This window comes from Oncorhynchus clarkii, chromosome 19 (assembly GCF_045791955.1).
Source record: "Oncorhynchus clarkii lewisi isolate Uvic-CL-2024 chromosome 19, UVic_Ocla_1.0, whole genome shotgun sequence".
In the NCBI taxonomy this organism is placed as follows: Eukaryota; Metazoa; Chordata; class Actinopteri; order Salmoniformes; family Salmonidae; genus Oncorhynchus; species Oncorhynchus clarkii.
In genome coordinates, this window is record NC_092165.1 from 51227048 (window position 1) to 51248975 (window position 21928).

At 45.5% G+C, this 21928-nt stretch overlaps 1 protein-coding gene across 1 annotated transcript in view; it reads right to left on the reverse strand.

Annotated features, from left to right (window-relative positions):
* The window catches only part of LOC139375356 (kinesin-like protein KIF26B), a 246789-nt gene that overhangs the window by 174851 nt on the left and 50010 nt on the right, over nt 1-21928 (reverse strand). The window contains exon 3 of the mRNA XM_071117059.1: nt 828-1520. Coding sequence (XP_070973160.1) covers nt 828-1520 — 693 coding nt within the window. The remainder of the gene's footprint in view (nt 1-827; nt 1521-21928) is intronic.

Genomic DNA, 21928 nt, shown 5'->3' on the forward strand with positions numbered 1-21928 from the left:
GTTGGGAGAGAGAGGCATGAGGTGAGGGACAGGGGGTGGGAGAGAGAGATGTGAGGTGAGGGAGGTGAGGGACAGGGGGTGGTAGGGTGATGAGGGAGAACAGGGGTGTGACAGGAGAGTTCCCCCGAGTCCTCGATATAAGGATATTCATTATTAGATGTAATCAGAGCACAGAGCACTAACTCTCTCTCTCTCGCTCTAATTTGTACATACTTTAAGAATGATTTTACATACTCACCCCCCCCCCCCCCTCCCACCACCTGTCTCTTTCGATAATAGTTTACAGTCCTCACCCAGAAGCCTTTGTTCCAAGACTTGTCCTCATCTTCCCTTCGGTTACCACTCACAGCTGAGGACAGCCTCCACTCACATACAAACACTTTGTCTGACCCCTTGCTCATGGCTAATATACGTCATCAGGGCCAAACACAATCTAATGAACCCTACGTGACTCGACACCCGGGACAGACTGCAACTCGATTTCAGAGGAAAAGGGAGGACAGAAGCTCAGTTCAACCTCACAGTTCCACCTCTCCCTTTGGTCAACAAATTGGGGGAGACATTTTGAAAAATAAGGTCAATCCCTGTGAAAATGGGCCCTAAAGTCAGACACGGAACAGTTACGCCTTTTTGGAAACAGATCCCCAAACAGATCCCCCAATTCTATCTACCTGCACTATCACACTCACACACACACACACACACACACACACACACACACACACACACACACACACACACACACACACACACACACACACACACACACACACACACACACACACACACACACACACACACACACACACACACACACACACACACACCTGGTAGGGGTAGAGTGTGACTCCTCCTCCATTGCTGCGAGACATGTACTGGTGAGCCTGCAGGGCAGCCGTGCTCAGTAACGCTCTGCTACCAGAACCGTTATTACTGGGGCTGTGCGGCGGCTGGGCCGGCTGAGCACCACTGGCTTTACTGCTGTGTGCCGGAGAAACGCTCCTCCTCTCAACCCCCAAGCCGACCCCTAGGGAGCTGGGCTTGGACCCATGGCAGGGGTATCCTCCCTGATGCACAGAGGATGGAGCTGGCGATGAGGAGGCTGGGGCTAGAGCTGAAGAGGCTGCCTGGGCAGAGGTTTGCCCCACAGATGCTGCACCTTGGCAGGGGTTGGAGGCAGTGTGGCTGGGGCTTGAGGATGATGCACTAGAGGAGGACGGAGGCATGGTAGGGTGGTGTGGGTGTGGATGGGGGTAGGCTGCTGAGGCTGGGAGGAGGTAGGCCCAGTCCCGTGGTGCTGTGGGGCCCTTGGGAAGGCCACTGCGGCTGGGCAGGGTGTGGGGCGAGCTGGGGGACAGGTCCCACTGGTCCAAGGTCAGCACCATGTGGACTGCTTCCTGTTTCAGCTGGGTCAGATGAGTGGAACACACGTCACAGCGACTGTCACTCTCGTTCCACGCCCGCCGCGAGCTGTTGGGCACCTGGAGCTTGTCGTGGAGGAGGAGGGAGAAGGAGGGATCCTACGAAATATAGAGAACAAGAGAAGGAGAAAGGTGATTAGTTAAGTTATTTACACTTGTTGACAACACTGCATCGTCACAATGCAGAGGACTGTGGATCTGAAATAGGCTGTGATTGATTCTGATGGTAGCGGACATTATACTAACAATGGAGAAACTAACACACACACAGAACACACCAGAACACTGGATGTGTATCTATTTGAGCACTCTGAAGCTCTCTGTTCAGAGAGATAAAGCTTCTAAGAGTCGACTGAACAAACAAAAAGGTCTTTCTCCTGTCTGACTTTGTCTGCTTGTTTGGTTTAGCAGAAGAAGAAAGACAAAGGCAGAAGTCATTAACCAAGTTGTTCAGAGAGAGATTGAAACTACAGATACAGAGAAACAAATGAAGAAAAAGGGAAAAATAAGAGATACAGAGAGGAGAGAGAACAGGGTTGGAGTAGACAGAGAGAAACAGAGAGAGAGACCACTTCTGGGAAAATTGGAAAACACTAAACAAACAACAACACGAAGAATTATCTATCCAAAATGGAGATGTACGGGTAAACCACTTCTCAAATCTTTTTGGCTCTATAACAAAGAATAAAGAGCAAAAACATATACATGATCAAATACAGATCATAGAATAAACTATTAAAGACGACCAGAACCCACTGGATTCTCCAATTACCTTGAATGAGTTACAGGACAAAATAAAAACCCTCCAACCCAAAAAGGCCTGTGGTGTTGATGGTATCCTCAATGAAATGATCAAATATACAGACAACAAATTCCAATTGGCTATACTAAAACTCTAACATCATCCTTAGCTCTGGCATCTTCCCCAATATTTGGAACCAGGGACTGATCACCCCAATCCACAAAAGTGGAGACAAATTTGACACCAATAACTACATATAACACTATATGTGTCAACAGTAACCTTGGGAAAATCCTCTGCATTATCATTAACAGCAGACTCGTACATTTCCTCAATGAAAACAATGTACTGAGCAAATGTCAAATTGGCTTTTTACCAAATTACCGTACAACAGACCATGTATTCACCCTGCACACCCTAATTGACAACCAAACAAACCAAAACAAAGGCAAAGTCTTCTCATGCTTTGTTGATTTCAAAAAAGCCTTTGACTCAATCTGGCATGAGGGTCTGCTATACAAACTGATGGAAAGTGGTATTGGGGGTAAAACATACGACATTATAAAATCCATGTACACAAACAACAAGTGTGCGGTTAAAATTGGCAAAAAACACACACATTTCTTCACACAGGGTCGTGGGGTTAGACAGGGATGCAGCTTAAGCCCCAACCTCTTCAACATATATATCTACGAATTGGCGCAGGCACTAGAAAAGTCTGCAGCACCCGGCCTCCCCGTTCTAGAATCCGAAGTCAAATGTCTGCTGTGCGCAGACCAGCTGGCCGGTGTGTTTACGGACATATTCAATCAATCCCTATACCAGTCTGCTGTTCCCACATGCTTCAAGAGGGCCACCATTGTTCCTGTTCCCAAGAAAGCTAAGGTAACTGAGCTAAACCACTACCGCCCCGTAGCACTCACTTCCGTCATCATGAAGTGCTTTGAGAGACTAGTCAAGGACCATATCACCTCCACCCTACCTGACACCCTAGACCCACTCCAATTTGCTTACCGCCCAAATAGGTCCACAGACGATGCAATCTCAACCACACTGCACACCGCCCTAACCCATCTGGACAAGAGGAATACCTATGTGAGAATGCTGTTCATTGACTACAGCTCGGCATTCAACACCATAGTACCCTCCAAGCTCGTCATCAAGCTCGAGACCCTGGGTCTCGACCCCGCCCTGTGCAACTGGGTACTGGACTTCCTGACGGGCCGCCCCCAGGTGGTGAGGGTAGGCAACAACATCTCCTCCCCGCTGATCCTCAACACTGGGGCCTCACAAGGGTGCGTTCTGAGCCCTCTCCTGTACTCCCTGTTCACCCACGACTGCGTGGCCACGCACGCCTCCAACTCAATCATCAAGTTTGCGGACGACACAACAGTGGTAGGCTTGATTACCAACAACGACGAGACGGCCTACAGGGAGGAGGTGAGGGCCCTCGGAGTGTGGTGTCAGGAAAATAACCTCACACTCAACGTCAACAAAACTAAGGAGATGATTGTGGACTTCAGGAAACAGCAGAGGGAACACCCCCCTATCCACATCGATGGAACAGTAGTGGAGAGGGTAGCAAGTTTTAAGTTCCTCGGCATACACATCACAGACAAACTGAATTGGTCCACTCACACAGACAGCATTGTGAAGAAGGCGCAGCAGCGCCTCTTCAACCTCAGGAGGCTGAAGAAATTTGGCTTGTCACCAAAAGCACTCACAAACTTCTACAGATGCACAATCGAGAGCATCCTGGCGGGCTGTATCACAGCCTGGTACGGCAACTGCTCCGCCCTCAACCGTAAGGCTCTCCAGAGGGTAGTGAGGTCTGCACAACGCATCACCGGGGGCAAACTACCTGCCCTCTAGAACACCTACACCAACCGATGTCACAGGAAGGCCATAAAGATCATCAAGGACATCAACCACCCGAGCCACTGCCTGTTCACCCCGCTATCATCCAGAAGGCGAGGTTAGTACAAGTGCATCAAAGCTGGGACCGCGAGACTGAAAAACAGCTTCTATCTCAAGGCCATCAGACTGTTAAACAGCCACCACTAACATTGAGTGGCTGCTGCCAACACACTGACACTGACTCAACTCCAGCCACTTTAATAATGGGAATTGATGGGAAATGATGTAAATATATCACTAGCCACTTTAAACAATGCTACCTTATATAATGTTACTTACCCTACATTATTCATCTCATATGCATACGTATATACTGTACTCTATATCATCGACTGTATCCTTATGTAATACATGTATCACTAGCCACTTTAACTATGCCACTTTGTTTACATACTCATCTCATATGTATATACTGTACTCGATACCATCTACTGTATCTTGCCTATGCTGCTCTGTACCATCACTCATTCATATATCCTTATGTACATATTCTTTATCCCCTTACACTGTGTACAAGACAGTAGTTTTGGAATTGTTAGTTAGATTACTTGTTGGTTATTACCGCATTGTCGGAACTAGAAGCACAAGCATTTCGCTACACTCGCATTAACATCTGCTAACCATGTGTATGTGACAAATAAAATTTGATTTGATTTGATGATCTGGTGCTTCTGTCACCAACCAAGGACCCTGGGCCCTGACAGTAAATCTCAATAAGACCAAAATAATGGTGTTCCAAAAAAGGTCCAGTCACCAGGACCACAAATACAAATTCCATCTAGACACTGTTGCCCTAGAGCACACAAAAAACGATACATACCTTGGCCTAAACATCAGCGCCACAGGTAACTTCCACAAAGCTGTGAACGATCTGAGAGACAAGGCAAGAAGGGCATTCTATGCCATCAAAAGGAACATAAATTTCAACATACCAATTAGGATCTGGCTAAAAATACTTGAATCAGTCATAGAGCCCATTGCCCTTTATGGTTGTGAGGTCTGGGGTCCGCTCACCAACCAAGACTTCACAAAATGGGACAAACACCAAATTGAGACTCTGCACGCAGAATTCTGCAAAAATATCTTCCGTGTACAACGTAGAACACCAAATAACGCATACAGAGCAGAATTAGGCCGATACCCACTAATTATCAAAATCCAGAAAAGAGCCGTTAAATTCTACAACCACCTAAAAGGAAGCGATTCCCAAACCTTCCATAACAAAGCCATCACCTACAGAGAGATGAACCTGGAGAAGAGTCCCCTAAGCAAGCTGGTCCTGGGGCTCTGTTCACAAACACAAACAGACCCCACAGAGCCCCAGGACAACAGCACAACTAGACCCAACCAAATCATGAGAAAACAAAAATATAATTACTTGACACATTGGAAATAATTAACAAAAAAACAGAGCAAACTAGAATGCTATTTGGCCCTAAACAGAGAGTACACAGCGGCAGAATACCTGACCACTGTGACTGACCCAAACTTAAGGAAAGCTTTGACTATGTACAGACTCAGTGAGCATAGCCTTGCTATTGAGAAAGGCCGCCGTAGGCAGACATGGCTCTCAAGAGAAGACAGGCTATGTGCTCACTGCCCACAAAATGAGGTGGAAACTGAGCTGCACTTCCTAACCTCCTGCCCAATGTGTGACCATATTAGAGAGACATATTTCCCTCAGATTACACAGATCCACAAAGAATTCGAAAACAAACAAACTCCCATATGTACTGGGTGAAATTCCACAGTGTGCCATCACAGCAGCAAGATGTGTGACCTGTTGCCACAAGAAAAGGGCAACCAGTGAAGAACAAACACCATTGTAAATACAACCCATATTTATTTTATCTTGTGTACTTTAACCATTTGTACATTGTTAAAACACTGTATACAGTATACAATATATATATATATATATATATATATATATATATATATATATATATACAGTGCCTTGCGAAAGTATTCGGCCCCCTTGAACTTTGCGACCTTTTGCCACATTTCAGGCTTCAAACATAAAGATATAAAACTGTATTTTTTTGTGAAGAATCAACAACAAGTGGGACACAATCATGAAGTGGAATGACATTTATTGGATATTTCAAACTTTTTTAACAAATCAAAAACTGAAAAATTGGGCGTGCAAAATTATTCAGCCCCCTTAAGTTAATACTTTGTAGCGCCACCTTTTGCTGCGATTACAGCTGTAAGTCGCTTGGGGTATGTCTCTATCAGTTTTGCACATCGAGAGACTGACATTTTTTCCCATTCCTCCTTGCAAAACAGCTCGAGCTCAGTGAGGTTGGATGGAGAGCATTTGTGAACAGCAGTTTTCAGTTCTTTCCACAGATTCTCGATTGGATTCAGGTCTGGAATTTGACTTGGCCATTCTAACACCTGGATATGTTCAGTCTCTCGATGTGCAAAACTGATAGAGACATACCCCAAGTTTTGTTAAAAAAGTTTGAAATATCCAATAAATGTCGTTCCACTTCATGATTGTGTCCCACTTGTTGTTGATTCTTCACAAAAAAATACAGTTTTATATCTTTATGTTTGAAGCCTGAAATGTGGCAAAAGGTCGCAAAGTTCAAAGGGGCTGAATACTTTCGCAAGGCACTGTATATATATATATATAAATAATATTACATTTGTAATGTCTTTATTGTTTTGAAACTTCTGTATGTGTAATGTTTACTGTTAATTTTATTGTTTATTTCACTTTTGTAGAAACGAGCCCTCTCAGTACGCTGGTGTTGGACCTCACCAACCAAGCTGAGCCCAGAAACGAGCCCTCTCAGTCCGCTGGTGTTGGACCTCACCAACCAAGCTGAGCCCAGAAACGAGCCCTCTCAGTCAGCTGGTGTTGGACCTCACCAACCAAGCTGAGCCCAGAAACGAGCCCTCTCAGTCAGCTGGTGTTGGACCTCACCAACCAAGCTGAGCCCAGAAACGAGCCCTCTCAGTCAGCTGGTGTTGGACCTCACCAACCAAGCTGAGCCCAGAAACGAGCCCTCTCAGTCAGCTGGTGTTGGACCTCACCAACCAAGCTGAGCCCAGAAACGAGCCCTCTCAGTCAGCTGGTGTTGGACCTCACCAACCAAGCTGAGCCCAGAAACGAGCCCTCTCAGTCAGCTGGTGTTGGACCTCACCAACCAAGCTGAGCCCAGAAACGAGCCCTCTCAGTCAGTTGGTGTTGGACCTCACCAACCAAGCTGAGCCCAGAAACGAGCCCTCTCAGTCAGTTGGTGTTGGACCTCCCCAACAGCACTGCTTCAAAAGAAAGAGGTAACAAATAAAAATAAAAATAAAAATAAACAAAATCATGAACCAATCAAAGGAATCATATTTACAACATTGGAAAAAACAAAACAAAATCCCAAAGCCGACTAAATTGCTATCTGACCCTAAACAGAGAATATGAACTGGCTGATTATCTCTACTTTGTCAGAGATATGAAGCAGAGACAGATCCTTCCCAAGTACAGGCTGAGTGACCACCGATTGGCAATAGAAACCGGCAGACATACAAAGACATGGCTTCCCAAAGAGGAGCGTGTATGTGGTCACTGCACGACAGGGGAGGTAGAGTCAGAGATGCACTTTCTCCTTTACTGTGATAAATATTCCTCACAAAGAGATTCATTATTCACAGAAATGACTACATTTATTCCAAATTTTTACAACTTTATGGCTCCTCTTGCAGCCAAATATGTATTTTCCTGCTATAACCTGAGGGACACTGAATAATAACATCTGCATAGTAAGCAGTAACTTACTTATTATTACTATTATTGTTATTACTATTATTACTGTAATTTATCAATCCAAATAGTATTGGAATGGGTGGTAATGGTATTGATAACAGTTTAGTGATGGTAGTAGTAGTAATGATGATGGTAGTTGTAGTACTGATATAAAGGAGAAGATGACCGTTATTTAGTTATAAGTTATAGTTTCATTTTCTATATTTAGATTCTTATATTTATTGCATTCTACTATTGAATGTTACCATTTTATTCTTATTATTTTTGTATTTCGTGTCGTGGTTGTTATTATTATTTTTTTCAGCCATAGGGACCACAGGGGCCACAGGGACTTTATAGTTCTTATGGACCATACATCTACTTAACTGGAAAGCTATTGAATCAACGGGCACTGTTTATTACATGCTGTCTCAATAAAGTTTGATGTGATTTGATGTTAACCATAACATTCAGCAGACAGATATGAATCCTTTCTTTCCCACAACCCCTCCCTCCTCCTCCTCCATTCATCTCCTCGCTCCTCCTCTCCATTCATCTCCTCCTCTCCATTATCCATTTCCTCGCTCCTCCTCTCCATTATCCATCTCCTCGCTCCTCCCCTCCATTCATCTCCTCGCCTCCATTCATCTCCTCGCTCCTCCCCTCCATTCATCTCCTCGCTCCTCCTCTCCATTCATCTCCTCGCTCCTCCTCTCCATTCATCTCCTCGCTCCTCCTCTCCATTATCCATCTCCTCGCTCCTCCCCTCCTCCATCCATCCCCTCACCCACCATCAGCCATCCCCTCGCTCCTCCCCCTATCCTCCTCGCTCCTCCCCCACGATCCTCCCCCCATCCCCTCCCCTACCCTACCCCTCAATCCCCCTCATACCCTCGCTCCTCCATCCCCTCGCTCCTCCCCCCATCCCCCCCTCGCTCGCTCCTCCCCCCATCCCCCTCGCTGCCCCCTCCCCCCATCCCCCTCGCTCCTCCCCCCATCCCTCCCCCCATCCTACCCCCCAGTATAATGAGCTGTAGTACAGTTGAGTTTTCATCCTTTAATTGGAAAAACATTCAAATGCTGCAAATCTCCTGCCTCCCCAGCTCCACACGCACGTGCACACACACACAATATCAGGTCAATAATTTGCATTAAGCCTAACCCCAACCCCCTGGACCCTCCTGTCTTTCAATCCCTTTATTACCATCAAAAGAGTGTGTGTGTGTGTGTGGGGGGGGGGGGGCTAAGCTATTATCAAGTTGGTTATGAAAACACTTAACTTATTAAAACCCTCTCATAGAAATGTGGCTTAGTCAATTACAACACCCTTACAGAAGATGTCCCAGTGCACCACACCCACACACACACACACACACACACACACACACACACACACACACACACACACACACACACACACACACACACACACACACACACACACACACACACACACACACACACACACACACACACACACACACACACACACACACACACACACACACACACACACACACACACCTATGTATTACTATACTTGTGAGAACTTTTTGGGGACCAACAATTGAACCTAACCCTAACCTTAACCAAATCCTAGCCATAACCCTAATTCCAACAGTAATCCTAACCACTAAGCCTAAAATAGCAAAATGTCCTCACTTCTCTGAATTGTAGTTGGTTTACGATTCTTATGAGGACTTCTAGCACTCACAAGTACGTGTACACAGCCACAAGTCCCATTACCTCAAAACCTGTAGCTCGGGTTGAAGGGTCAGAAATGACAAATAAGCTACTGAGAAGTCAGTAGAACCTTCCATAATGCATACTGTCCAGGGGTGGAACACAAGCCAGAACGGTGTCCATTTGAACATTTTATCTTCTGTTCCTGCAGACATTACAATGTCTTACTAAACCCAATGCAAATCAGTCTAATGACGTTAGGAAATGCAGACCGTTTTAAAAAGTTAACGGAGACCCCTGAAGCACGTTAGCAGCAAAATGGACCTGGAATATATTACAACGTCAGCTTACTTTAACATCACATGCTTGGTGGCGTTTCTGAAATGTTTCTGAAATGTTTACAGTTAAGTAGATGTATGGTATCTGTTATTTCTGCCTTCTTCTGCGTATAGCACGAAGCATGTCCAGACATGAAGTTTAACAAGCGGGGTATAGAGGGTTCATACTGTATGTTCTCAATGGGCTGGCTGTTACATTGTTTAAACTGTATGTATATCTGAGGGCTCCCAAACCTCTCTAACCACACCCCTGTTACCAGCCCTGTATCAATACAGCACATGTGCTGCTGAGACGGACCTGCATGTGTGTGTGTGTCTCGCAAGTACTCAGAGAAGGAACGTGGCACATGACACACACAAAGACCACAGGCCCACAAAGCAACCCTTCATGCCAACAGACAGACAGAGAGAGAGAGACAGACAGACAGACAGACACAAACAGATAGAAAGAAAGACAAACAGACAGACACAGACAGACAGAGAGAGAGAGACAGACAGACACAGACAGACAGACAGAGAGAGACAGACAGACAGACACAGACAGACAGAGAGAGAGAGACAGACAGACAGACACAAACCGATAGAAAGACAGACACAGACAGACAGACAGACAGACAGACAGACATAAACCGATAGAAAGACAGACACAGACAGACAGACAGACAGCGATAGAAAGAAATAGACACAGACAGACAGACAGACAGACAGACAGACAGACAGACAGACACACAGACAGCAATAGAAAGAAAGACAGACAGACACAGACAGCGACAGAAAGAAAGACACACAGACAGCGATAGAAATACAGACAGACACACACACACCATGTTCTGGAAGAACCCCTCAGGATCCTGAACCTGATTAACAGCCTACATCTTTAAATCAGGACCACAACGGAGGCAGGACACACAAACAAATGATCGTATGATCAGGTCAGCGTGGTCACTAGCTGGCATAGCCACAAGGTCATAAAATCTGATTTGAACCCTAACCACACTGCTAACCCTAATGTCTAACACAAACCTTAAATTAAAACCAAAAATCTAAATTTTTGTTTTCATACATTTTTACAATATAGCCAAATTTGACTTTGCAGCTGGCCCATCTAGCAGAAATCAACCAGTTCTGCCTCCAGGACAAGACTCCTGGTAATAAACATCAACCTGCGTCAGTTGAGGGACAGAGTGTGTGAGGGAAGGAAGGGGTTTAGGTGTGTACCCTGGTCCTATACAGACAATTGTATTGCAGAGTAAAATGAACACTGCCTTCCCACATTGACAGACAGACTTTTAAACAAATGACGTTCAGTTGTGACTGACATGACCCGTTACACAACACACTACCTCTGACCCCCTCCAAGTTCCAACACACTACCTCTGACCCCCTCCAAGTTCCAACACACTACCTCTGACCCCCTCCAAGTTCCAACACACTACCTCTGACCCCCTCCAAGTTCCAACACACTAACCCTGACCCCCTCCAAGTACCAACACACTACTCCTGACCCCCTCCAAGTTCCAACACACTACCCCAGACCCCCTCCGAGTTCCACACTACCTCTAACCCCCTCCAAGTTCCAACACACTACCTCTGACCCCCTCCAAGTTCCAACACACTACCTCTGACCCCCTCCAAGTTCCAACACACTAACCCTGACCCCCTCCAAGTTCCAACACACTACACCAGACCCCCTCCAAGTTCCAACACACTACCCCAGACCCCCTCCAAGTTCCAACACACTACCCCAGACCCCCTCCAAGTTCCAACACACTACCCCTGACCCCCTCCAAGTTCCAACACACTACCTCTGACCCCCTCCAAGTTCCAACACACTACCCCTGACCCCCTCCAAGTTCCAACACACTACCCCTGACCCCCTCCGTGTTCCAACACACTACCTCTGACCCCCTCCAAGTTCCAACACACTACCCCAGACCCCCTCCAAGTTCCAACACACTACCCCTGACCCCCTCCGTGTTCCAACACACTACCCCTGACCCCCTCCAAGTTCCAACACACTACCCCAGACCCCCTCCAAGTTCCAACACACCCACCCTGACCCCCTCAAAGTTCCAAAACACTACCTCTGACCCCCTCCAAGTTCCAACACACTACCCCTGACCCCCTCCGTGTTCCAACACACTAGGGGAGGACAGTGGTAGAGGGCAAGAGGGAGGAGGACATCTTGCCAACAGGTAATACACCCAGCCTGGGATCCACCTACCCACCCACCCACCCACCCACCCACACACACCCACACACACACACACACACACACACACACACACACACACACACACACACACACACACACACACACACACACACACACACACACACGAGAGCAATAAAGGCAGCATGGTGCCCAGTGTCTGAGATGAGGACCTCGTTGTTCTACATTATCTGAGGTTGAAGCGGCTGCCAAAACAACAAGAAAGAGCAGCAGTGTTTTCAGATGGGAATGATGAGCGTGTGCAAAAGCAGTTTGATTGACAGACCTAGACCCACACTACAGCTCAGCCTCTCTCACTGCAGCTCAGCTTCTCTCACTACAGCTCAGCCTCTCTCACTACAGCTCAGCCTCTCTCACTACAGCTCAGCCTCTCTCACTACAGCTCAGCCTCTCTCACTACAGCTCAGCCTCTCTCACTACAGCTCAGCCTCTCTCACTACAGCTCAGCCTCTCTCTCTACAGCTCAGCCTCTCTCTCTACAGCTCAGCCTCTCTCTCTACAGCTCAGCCTCTCTCTCTACAGCTCAGCCTCTCTCTCTACAGCTCAGCCTCTCTCTCTACAGCTCAGCCTCTCTCTCTCTACAGCTCAGCCTCTCTCACTACAGCTCAGCCTCTCTCACTACAGCTCAGCCTCTCTCACTACAGCTCAGCCTCTCTCACTACAGCTCAGCCTCTCTCACTACAACTCAGCCTCTCTCACTACAGCTCAGCCTCTCTCACTACAGCTCAGCCTCTCTCACTACAGCTCAGCCTCTCTCACTACAGCTCAGCCTCTCTCACTACAGCTCATCCCTCTCTCACTACAGCTCATCCTCTCTCACTACAGCTCAGCCTCGCTCACTACAGCTCAGCCTCTCTCACTACAGCTCAGCCTCTCTCACTACAGCTCAGCCTTTCTCTCAGTATTACCTGCTGCTGTGCTTGCAGTATGTCACCTAACAGATATGGGAGTTCATCAACATTTGATTTGTTTTCAAATAGTTTGTTTGTGGGTCTGTGTGAATCAAATCAAATCAAGTTAAATGTATCAAAGGTAAACAATAGGTAGGTAAAGAAATAAAAACAACAGTAAAAAGACAGTGAAAAATAACAGAGCGAGGCTATATACAGGCACTGGTTGGTCAGGCTGATTGAGGTAGTATGTACATGTAGATATGGTAAAAGTGAATATGCATATATGATGAACAGAGAGTAGCAGAAGCGTAAAAAGAGGGGTTGGCAGGTGGTGGGACACAATGCAGATAGCCCGGTTAGCCAATGTGCGGGAGCACTGGTTGGTCGGGCCAATTTAGGTAGTATGTACATAAATGTATAGTTAAAGTGACTATGCATATAAGATAAACAGACAGTAGCAGCAGCGTAAAAGAGGGGTTGAGGGGGGCACACAATGCAAATAGTCCAGGTAAGCATTTGATTACCTGTTCAGGATTTCTCTCTCTCAAAGTCAGTACGTCACAGTGCAGTACATGAAGACATGACATTAAACACACTCAGTTATCCCTTCAGTCAATAGACAAAATGTAAACACTCACACTCTCTCTCAAGCATTTATGAGGTCTTTGCCCCCAGGAAGAGGTGTATAGAGCATGTCCATCCAGTGCAACGCAACGCAACGCAACGCAACGCAACGCAACGCACACACACACACACACACACACACACACACACACACAGATGTGGGGGTTCATCAGTGATGTTTTACAGTTAGAGAGCAGTGGTTTAGGTAGTGTCAGAGAGGGTAATTAGTTTAGCATGTAGCAGAGAATCACCTTCTCTACACCCTCCATCTCTTTATCTTCCTCCCTTTATCTCTCCTCCTCTCTCTGAGTTGCTCCATCAGTATTCCATGACAGTGCCTCAGTGAGTGCTCCATGGAGACAGACAGTGTGCAGTCACGTGGAGTCTGAGTGTATGTTCCCTGTGTGTGTGTGTTCCCTGTGTGTGTGTGTGTGTGTGTGTTTGCTATGTATCCAAGACCCATTCATTTCTCCTACAAGGCCAAACAAAGCCGCACCTCATCCATACAGAGTGATGGTTAGAGACAGAAAAAATGACAGGAGAGAGCTAGAGAGAAAGAGAAAGAGAGAGACAAGTACTAAACGATATCATAACCGCCATCGATAAAAGACAGTACGGTGCAGCCGCCTTCATCGTCCTGGCTAAAGCTTTCGACTCTGTCAATCACCGTATTCTTATCGGCAGACTCAATAGCCAAGGTTTCTCAAATGACTGCCTCTCCTGGTTCACCAACTACTTCTCAGATAGAGTTCAGTGTGTCAAATCGGAGGGCATGTTGACCGGACCTCTGGCAGTCTCTATGGGGGTGCCACAGGGTTCAATTCTCGGGCCGACTCTTTTCTCTGTATATATCAACGATGTCGCTCTTGCTGCGGGTGATTCCCTGATCCACCTCTACGCAGACGACACCATTCTGTATACTTCTGGCCCTTTGGACACTGTGTTAACTAACCTCCAGACGAGCTTTAATGCCATACAACACTCCTTCTGTGGCCTCCAACTGGTCTTAAACGCTAGTAAAAACCAAATGCATGCTTTTCAACCGTTCGCTGCCTGCACCCGCACGCCCGACTAGCATCACTACTGGACGGTTCTGACCTAGAATATGTGGACAACTACAAATACCTAGGTGTCTGGCTAGACTGTAAACTCGGCTTTCTATTTCGCAACAACGCCTCCTTCACTCACGCCGCCACACATACCCTAGTAAAACTGACTATCCATCCTTGACTTCGGCGATGTCATCTACAAAATAGCTTCCAATACTCTACTCAGCAAACTGGATGCAGTCTATCACAGTGACATCCGATTTGATACCAAAGCCCATTATACCACCCACTACTGTGACCTGTAAGCTCTAGTCGGCTGGCCATTGCTACATATTCGTCGCCAGACCCACTGGCTCCAGGTCATCTATAAGTCTAAAGGTAAAGCTCCGCCTTATCTCAGCTCACTGGTCATGATAACAACACCCACCCGTAGCACGCACTCCAGCAGGTATATCTCACTGGTCATCCCCAAAGCCAACACCTCCTTTGGCCGCCTTTCCTTCCAGTTCTCTGCTGCCAGTGACTGGAACGAATTGCAAAAATTGCTGAAGCTGGAGACTTATATTTCCCTCACTAACTTTAAACATCAGCTATCTGAGCAGCTAACCGATCGCTGCAGCTGTACATAGTCCATCTGTAAATAGCCCACCCAATCTACCTACCTCATCCCCATATTGTTTTTATTTACTTTGCTGCTCTTTTGCACACCAGTATCACTACTTACACACCATCATCTGCTCATCATCATCTGCTCATCTATCACTTCAGTATTAATCTGCTAAATCTGAATGACTTTGCTACTATGGCCTATTTTTTGCCTTACCTCCTCACGCCATTTGCACACACTGTATATATAGACTTTTTCCATTGTATTATTGACTGTACGCTTGTTTATTCCATGTTTAACTCTGTGTCACACTGCTTTGCTTTATCTTGGCCAGTTCGCAGTTGCAAATGAGAATTTGTTCTCAACTAGCCTACCTGGTTAAATAAAAGTGTAGAGAGAGAGAGAGAGAGAGAGAGAGAGAGAGAGAGAGAGAGAGGGAGAGGTTGGAGAGAGGATGTAGAGCGAGAGAGAGAGAGAGAGAGAGAGAGAGAGAGGTAGAGAGAGGATGTAGAGCGAGAGAGAAAGGATGGAGAGAGGTAGAGAGGATGTAGAGCGAGAGAGAGAGAGAAAGGATGGAGAGCGGTAGAGAGAGGATGTAGAGCGAGAGAGAGAGAGAGAGGTAGAGAGAGGATGTAGAGAGAGAGAGAGAGAGAGAGAGAGAGAGAGCATTATTATTAACAGCAGACTCGTACATTTCCTCAATGAAAACAATGTACTGAGCAAATGTCAAATTGGCTTTTTACCAAATTACCGTACAACAGATCATGTATTCACCCTGCACACCCTAATTGACAACCAAACAAACCAAAACAAAGGCAAAGTCTTCTCATGCTTTGTTGATTTCAAAAAAGCCTTTGACTCAATCTGGCATGAGGGTCAGCTATACAAACTGATGGAAAGTGGTATTGGGGGTAAAACATACGACATTATAAAATCCATGTACACAAACAACAAGTGTGCGGTTAAAATTGGCAAAAAACACACACATTTCTTCACACAGGGTCGTGGGGTTAGACAGGGATGCAGCTTAAGCCCCACCCTCTTCAACATACATATCAACGAATTGGCGCGAGCGCTAGAAAAGTCTGCAGCACCCGGCCTCCCCCTGCTAGAATCTGAAGTCAAATGTCTGCTGTTTGCTGATGATCTGGTGCTTCTGTCACCAACCAAGGAGGGCCTACAGCAGCACCTAGATCTTATGCACAGATTCTGTCAGACCTGGGCCCTGACAGTAAATCTCAGTAAGACCAAAATAATGGTGTTCCAAAAAAGGTCCAGTCACCAGGACCACAAATACAAATTCCATCTAGACACTGTTGCCCTAGAGCACACAAAAAACTATACATACCTTGGCCTAAGCATCAGCGCCACAGGTAACTTCCACAAAGCTGTGAACGATCTGAGAGACAAGGCAAGAAGGGCATTCTATGCCATCAAAAGAAACATACATTTCAACATACCAATTAGGATTTGGCTAAAAATACTTGAATCAGTCATAGAGCCCATTGCCCTTTATGGTTGTGAGGTCTGGGGTCCGCTCACCAACCAAGACTTCACAAAATGGGACAAACACCAAATTGAGACTCTGCACGCAGAATTCTGCAAAAATATCCTCCGTGTACAACGTAGAACACCAAATAACGCATGCAGAGCAGAATTAGGCCGATACCCACTAATTATCAAAATCCAGAAAAGAGACGTTAAATTCTACAACCACCTAAAAGGAAGCGATTCCCAAACCTTCCATAACAAAGCCATCACCTACAGAGAGATGAACCTGGAGAAGAGTCCCCTAAGCAAGCTGGTCCTGGGGCTCTGTTCACAAACACAAACACACCCTACAGAGCCCCAGGACAACAGCACAACTAGACCCAACCAAATCATGAGAAAACAAAAATATAATTACTTGACACATTGGAAATAATTAACAAAAAAACAGAGCAAACTAGAATGCTATTTGGCCCTAAACAGAGAGTACACAGCGGCAGAATACCTGACCACTGTGACTGACCCAAACTTAAGGAAAGCTTTGACTATGTACAGACTCAGTGAGCATAGCCTTGCTATTGAGAAAGGCCGCCGTAGGCAGACATGGCTCTCAAGAGAAGACAGGCTATGTGCTCACTGCCCACAAAATGAGGTGGAAACTGAGCTGCACTTCCTAACCTCCTGCCCAATGTGTGACCATATTAGAGAGACATATTTCCCTCAGATTACACAGATCCACAAAGAATTCGAAAACAAATCCAATTTTGAAAAACTCCCATATCTACTGGGTGAAATTCCACAGTGTGCCATCACAGCAGCAAGATTTGTGACCTGTTGCCACGAGAAAAGGGCAACCAGTGAAGAACAAACACCATTGTAAATACAACCCATATTTATGCTTATTTATTTTATCTTGTGTCCTTTAACCATTTGTACATTGTTAAAACACTGTATATATATATATAATATGACATTTGTAATGTCTTTACTGTTTTGAAACCTCTGTATGTGTAATGTTTACTGCTATTTTTTGTTGTTTTTCACTTTATATATTCACTTTGTATGTTGTCTACCTCACTTGCTTTGGCAATGTTAACACATGTTTCCCATGCCAATAAAGCCCTTGAATTGAATTGAATTGAGAGAGGATGTAGAGCGAGAGAGAGAGAGAGAGAGAGAGAGAGGATGTAGAGCGAGAGAGAGAGAGAGAGAGAGAGGGGGGGGGGTTGTAGAGGGAGAGAGGGCAAGAGGGAGAGGTTGGAGAGAGAGGGAGAAATAGGTTGGAGAGAGAGAGAGAGAGAGAGAAAGGTTGTAGAGCGGGAGAGAGGGAGATGTTGGAGAGAGAGGTTGTAGAGAGTGAGAGAGAGAGAGAGAGGGGTTGGAGAGAGGTAGAGAGAGGATGTAGAGCGAGAAAGAGAGAGAGAGAGAGATTGTAGAGAGAGGGAGAGAGAGAGGTTGGAGAGAAAGGGAGAGCGGGAGATAGGGAGACGGGTTGTAGAGACCGAGAGCAAGAGAGAAGGAAAGGGAGAGAGGTTGTAGAGAGAGAGGGAGAGATGTTGTAGAGAGAGAGAGCAAGAGAGAGAGGTTGAGGAGAGAAAGAGAGCAAGACAGAGAGTGAGAGCGAGCGAGCGAGCGATGGAAAGGGAGAGAGGTTGTAGAGCGAGAGAGAGAGACTTAATGATGAGTGTATTAGAGGTGGTAGAGGACTGAGATAATTCAATCAGAAGATTCTATCTCAGCTCTCTCGCTCTGATGCACGGTCACTCACATTTGTGTGACTGACTTAACGCCCATGCATGACAATGCCTCACAACAGTGTGTGTGTGTGTGTGTGTGTATGTATGTGAGTGTCTGCACATGTGTGTGTTTTATCATTACTGTATGTCCAGCAGGCCACAGTGACTCAGCAACACCCAGGCTCTATGGACAAAACACTGGTTTAAAATAGGTCAGTCATAACAGACAAAATAAACACAAACTAACAAAAACACTTTTAAATAATGAATGACATTTCTTCTTCCCATTTGTTACACTCATACAGACTTAGGATGCAACCCAAATGCCCCCCTATTCACCATATAGTGCACTACTTTTGACCAGCGCCCTATAGGGGTTAGGTACCATTTCAGATGCAGCCTTACTGTAGCTACACAGAGTCTGTCTTTCAACTGAACAGCTGCTCTGTACTGCTCTCTGTCAAATACTGGAACCAACAAGCTGTTGACATACACATTTTAGTTGTTATTTATGTTGAGTGTATGTGTATGTTCGTGTGTGCCTACATACTGTTGAAGTCGGAAGTTTACATACACTTAGGTTGGAGTCATTAAAACTCATTTTTCAACCACTCCACAAATTTCTTGTTTAACAAACTATAGTTTTCGCAAGTCAGTTAGGACATCTACTTTGTGCATGACACAAGTACTTTTTCCAACAATTGTTAACAGACATATTATTTCACTGTATAACAATTCCAGTGGGTCAGAAGTTTACATACACTAAAGTTGACTGTGCCTTTAAACAGCTTGGAAAATTCCAGACAATGATGTCATGGCTTTAGAAGCTTCTGATAGGTTAATTGACATCATTTGAGTCAATTGGAGGTGTACCTGTGGATGTATTTCAAGGCCTACCTTCAAACTCAGTGCCTCTTTGCTTGACATCATGGGAAAATCAAAATAAATCATCCAAGACCTCAGAAAAAAAATTGTAGACCTCCACAAGTCTTGTTCATTCTTGGGAGCAATTTCCAAACGCCTGAAGGTACCACGTTCATCTGTACAAACAATAGTGCACAAGTATAAACACCATGTGACCACGCAGCTGTCATACGGCTCAGGAAGGAGACGCGTTCTGTCTCCTAGAGATGAACATACTTCGGTGTTAAAAGTGCAAATCAATCCCAGAACAACAGCAAAGGACCTTGGGGAGATGCTGGAGGAAACAGGTACAAAAGTATCTCTATCCACAGTAAAAAAGAGTCCTATATTGACATAACCTGAAAGGCTGCTCAGCCAGGAAGAAGCCACTGCTCCAAAACCGCCATAAAAAAGCCAGACTACGGTTTGCAACTGCACATTGGGACAAAGATCGTACTTTTTGGAGAAATGTCCTTTGGTCTGATGAAACAAAAATAACTGTTTGGCCATAATGACCATCGTTATGTTTGGAGGAAAACGGGGGAGGCTTGCAGAAGAACACCATCCCAACCGTGAAGCATGGGGGTGGCAGCATCATGTTGTAGGGGTGCTTAGCTGCAGGAGGGACTGGTGAACTTCACAAAATAGATGACATCATGAGGCAGGAAAATTATGTGGATATATTGAAGCAACATCTCAAGACATCAGTCAGGAAGTTAAAGCTTGGTCGCAAATGGGTCTTCCAAATGGACAATGACCCCAAGCATACTTCCAAAGTTGTGGCAACATGGCTTAAGGACAACAAAGTCAAGGTATTTGAGTGGCCATCACAAAGCCCTGACCTCAATCCTATAGAACATTTATGGGCAGAACTGAAAAAGCATGTCCCAGCAAGGAGGCCTACAACCTGACTCCGTTACACCAGCTCTGTTAGTGGAAGGCTTCCCAAAACTTGGGTTAAACGTTAAACAATTTAAAGGCAATGCTACCAAATACTAATTGAGTGTATGCACATTTCTGACCCACTGGGAATGTGATGAAAGAAATAAAAGCTGAAATAAATCTCTCGACTATTATTCAGACATTTCACATTCTTAAAATAAAGTGATTATCCTAACTGACCTAAGACAGGGAATTTTTACTATAATTAAATGTCAGGAATTGTGAAAAGATTAGTTTAAATGTATTTGGCTAAGGTGTATGTAAACTTCCAACTTCAACTGTACGTTCATATGTTCATGTGTGTGTTCAATGCATAGCCAGTGAGAAGGCAGGAGACAGAAGGATGCCATTAGTGTAATATGATGGAACAGGACAAGCTTACACTGTTTATGTGTGAGTGTGAGAGAGTGAGAGAGAGCGAGAGAGAGAGAGAGAGAGAGTCTGTGTGAGTGTATGTGTGTGTGTGTGTCTCTCTCCGTTAACTAGCCTGCTCTAGCTGGAGAGTCAGAGAAAGGGGCTTTTCAAAGCCAAGACATAGACAACCACTAAAACCTCCACACACACACACAGATTCTAATATCTCGTCTGTGTCAAACTCAGCCTCTCTGTCTCCATCTTCCAGAGAGCTTCTTCTTCTTCTTCCATAAAACCATGCTTGGCCAATATGACTATGCACCTCTCTCTCCCCCCTCTCACCTCTCCTCTACCTCCTCTCAGTCCTTTCCTACCCACCTACCCTTTCTCCTCCCTCTCTCTCCACTTCAGTTCAGTTTCTCTGCCTCTTACGCTCTTCCCCTCTCTCCTCCCCTCCTCACCCCTCAGAAGGGAACATAACAGGAATTAGAGCATTGAGGGAGATGGGAGAGAGGAGGAGAGGAGATGAGGGGAGACGGGGAGGAGGAGAGGAGGTGTGACAGGAAATGGAGCTAGTCTTATCCAGAATGACGAGGGTTTATCAGCGTGTAATAAGTTCCAGGCGGCTGCATGCGGAGGTTAAGGCTGAACAACCCCCTCTATCTAATTCTCTTTCTTCCTCTCTCCTCCTCCTCCTCTTTTTACTCTCCCTTTTCCTTACTCTCTGCCTCTTTTACATGAACAAACATACATCTTCGAAACACACAGGAGCGTCTCAGCAGGTCTGAGATCAGTGTATTGGTGCAGAAGAGAAGCATCCGGTCTCGAGCACCTGCTCTAAGAACACACACAAACAGACACACACGCCCAGATAAGACATCAGCACTTATTTGTGCTCATTAAAAGAGATATACGAACAAGGAGCAGTATTCAGTAAACAGAGAAATGTTTTTTCCAATTAATATATAGCTGTAGTATTAGCTACTGGTCTTGGATAACGTACAATCTGTAAAGTGTTATGGGTATTTATTTCACTTTGTGTGTTTTATATTTGTGCTGACCGTAAAGCTCATCGCTGTCCTAAATCATTTATGTAATCACCTTACACACTCATCTAACTGTAATCATTAGTCCAACAGTTGCAAATTAGAGTTTCTATTAGACAAATTCAGGCATGTTTATCCCTGTTTCGATCCGCTTGCTTCCATTTAAGAAAAGTTTTTCAACAGAATCGGCAGAATGAATACACC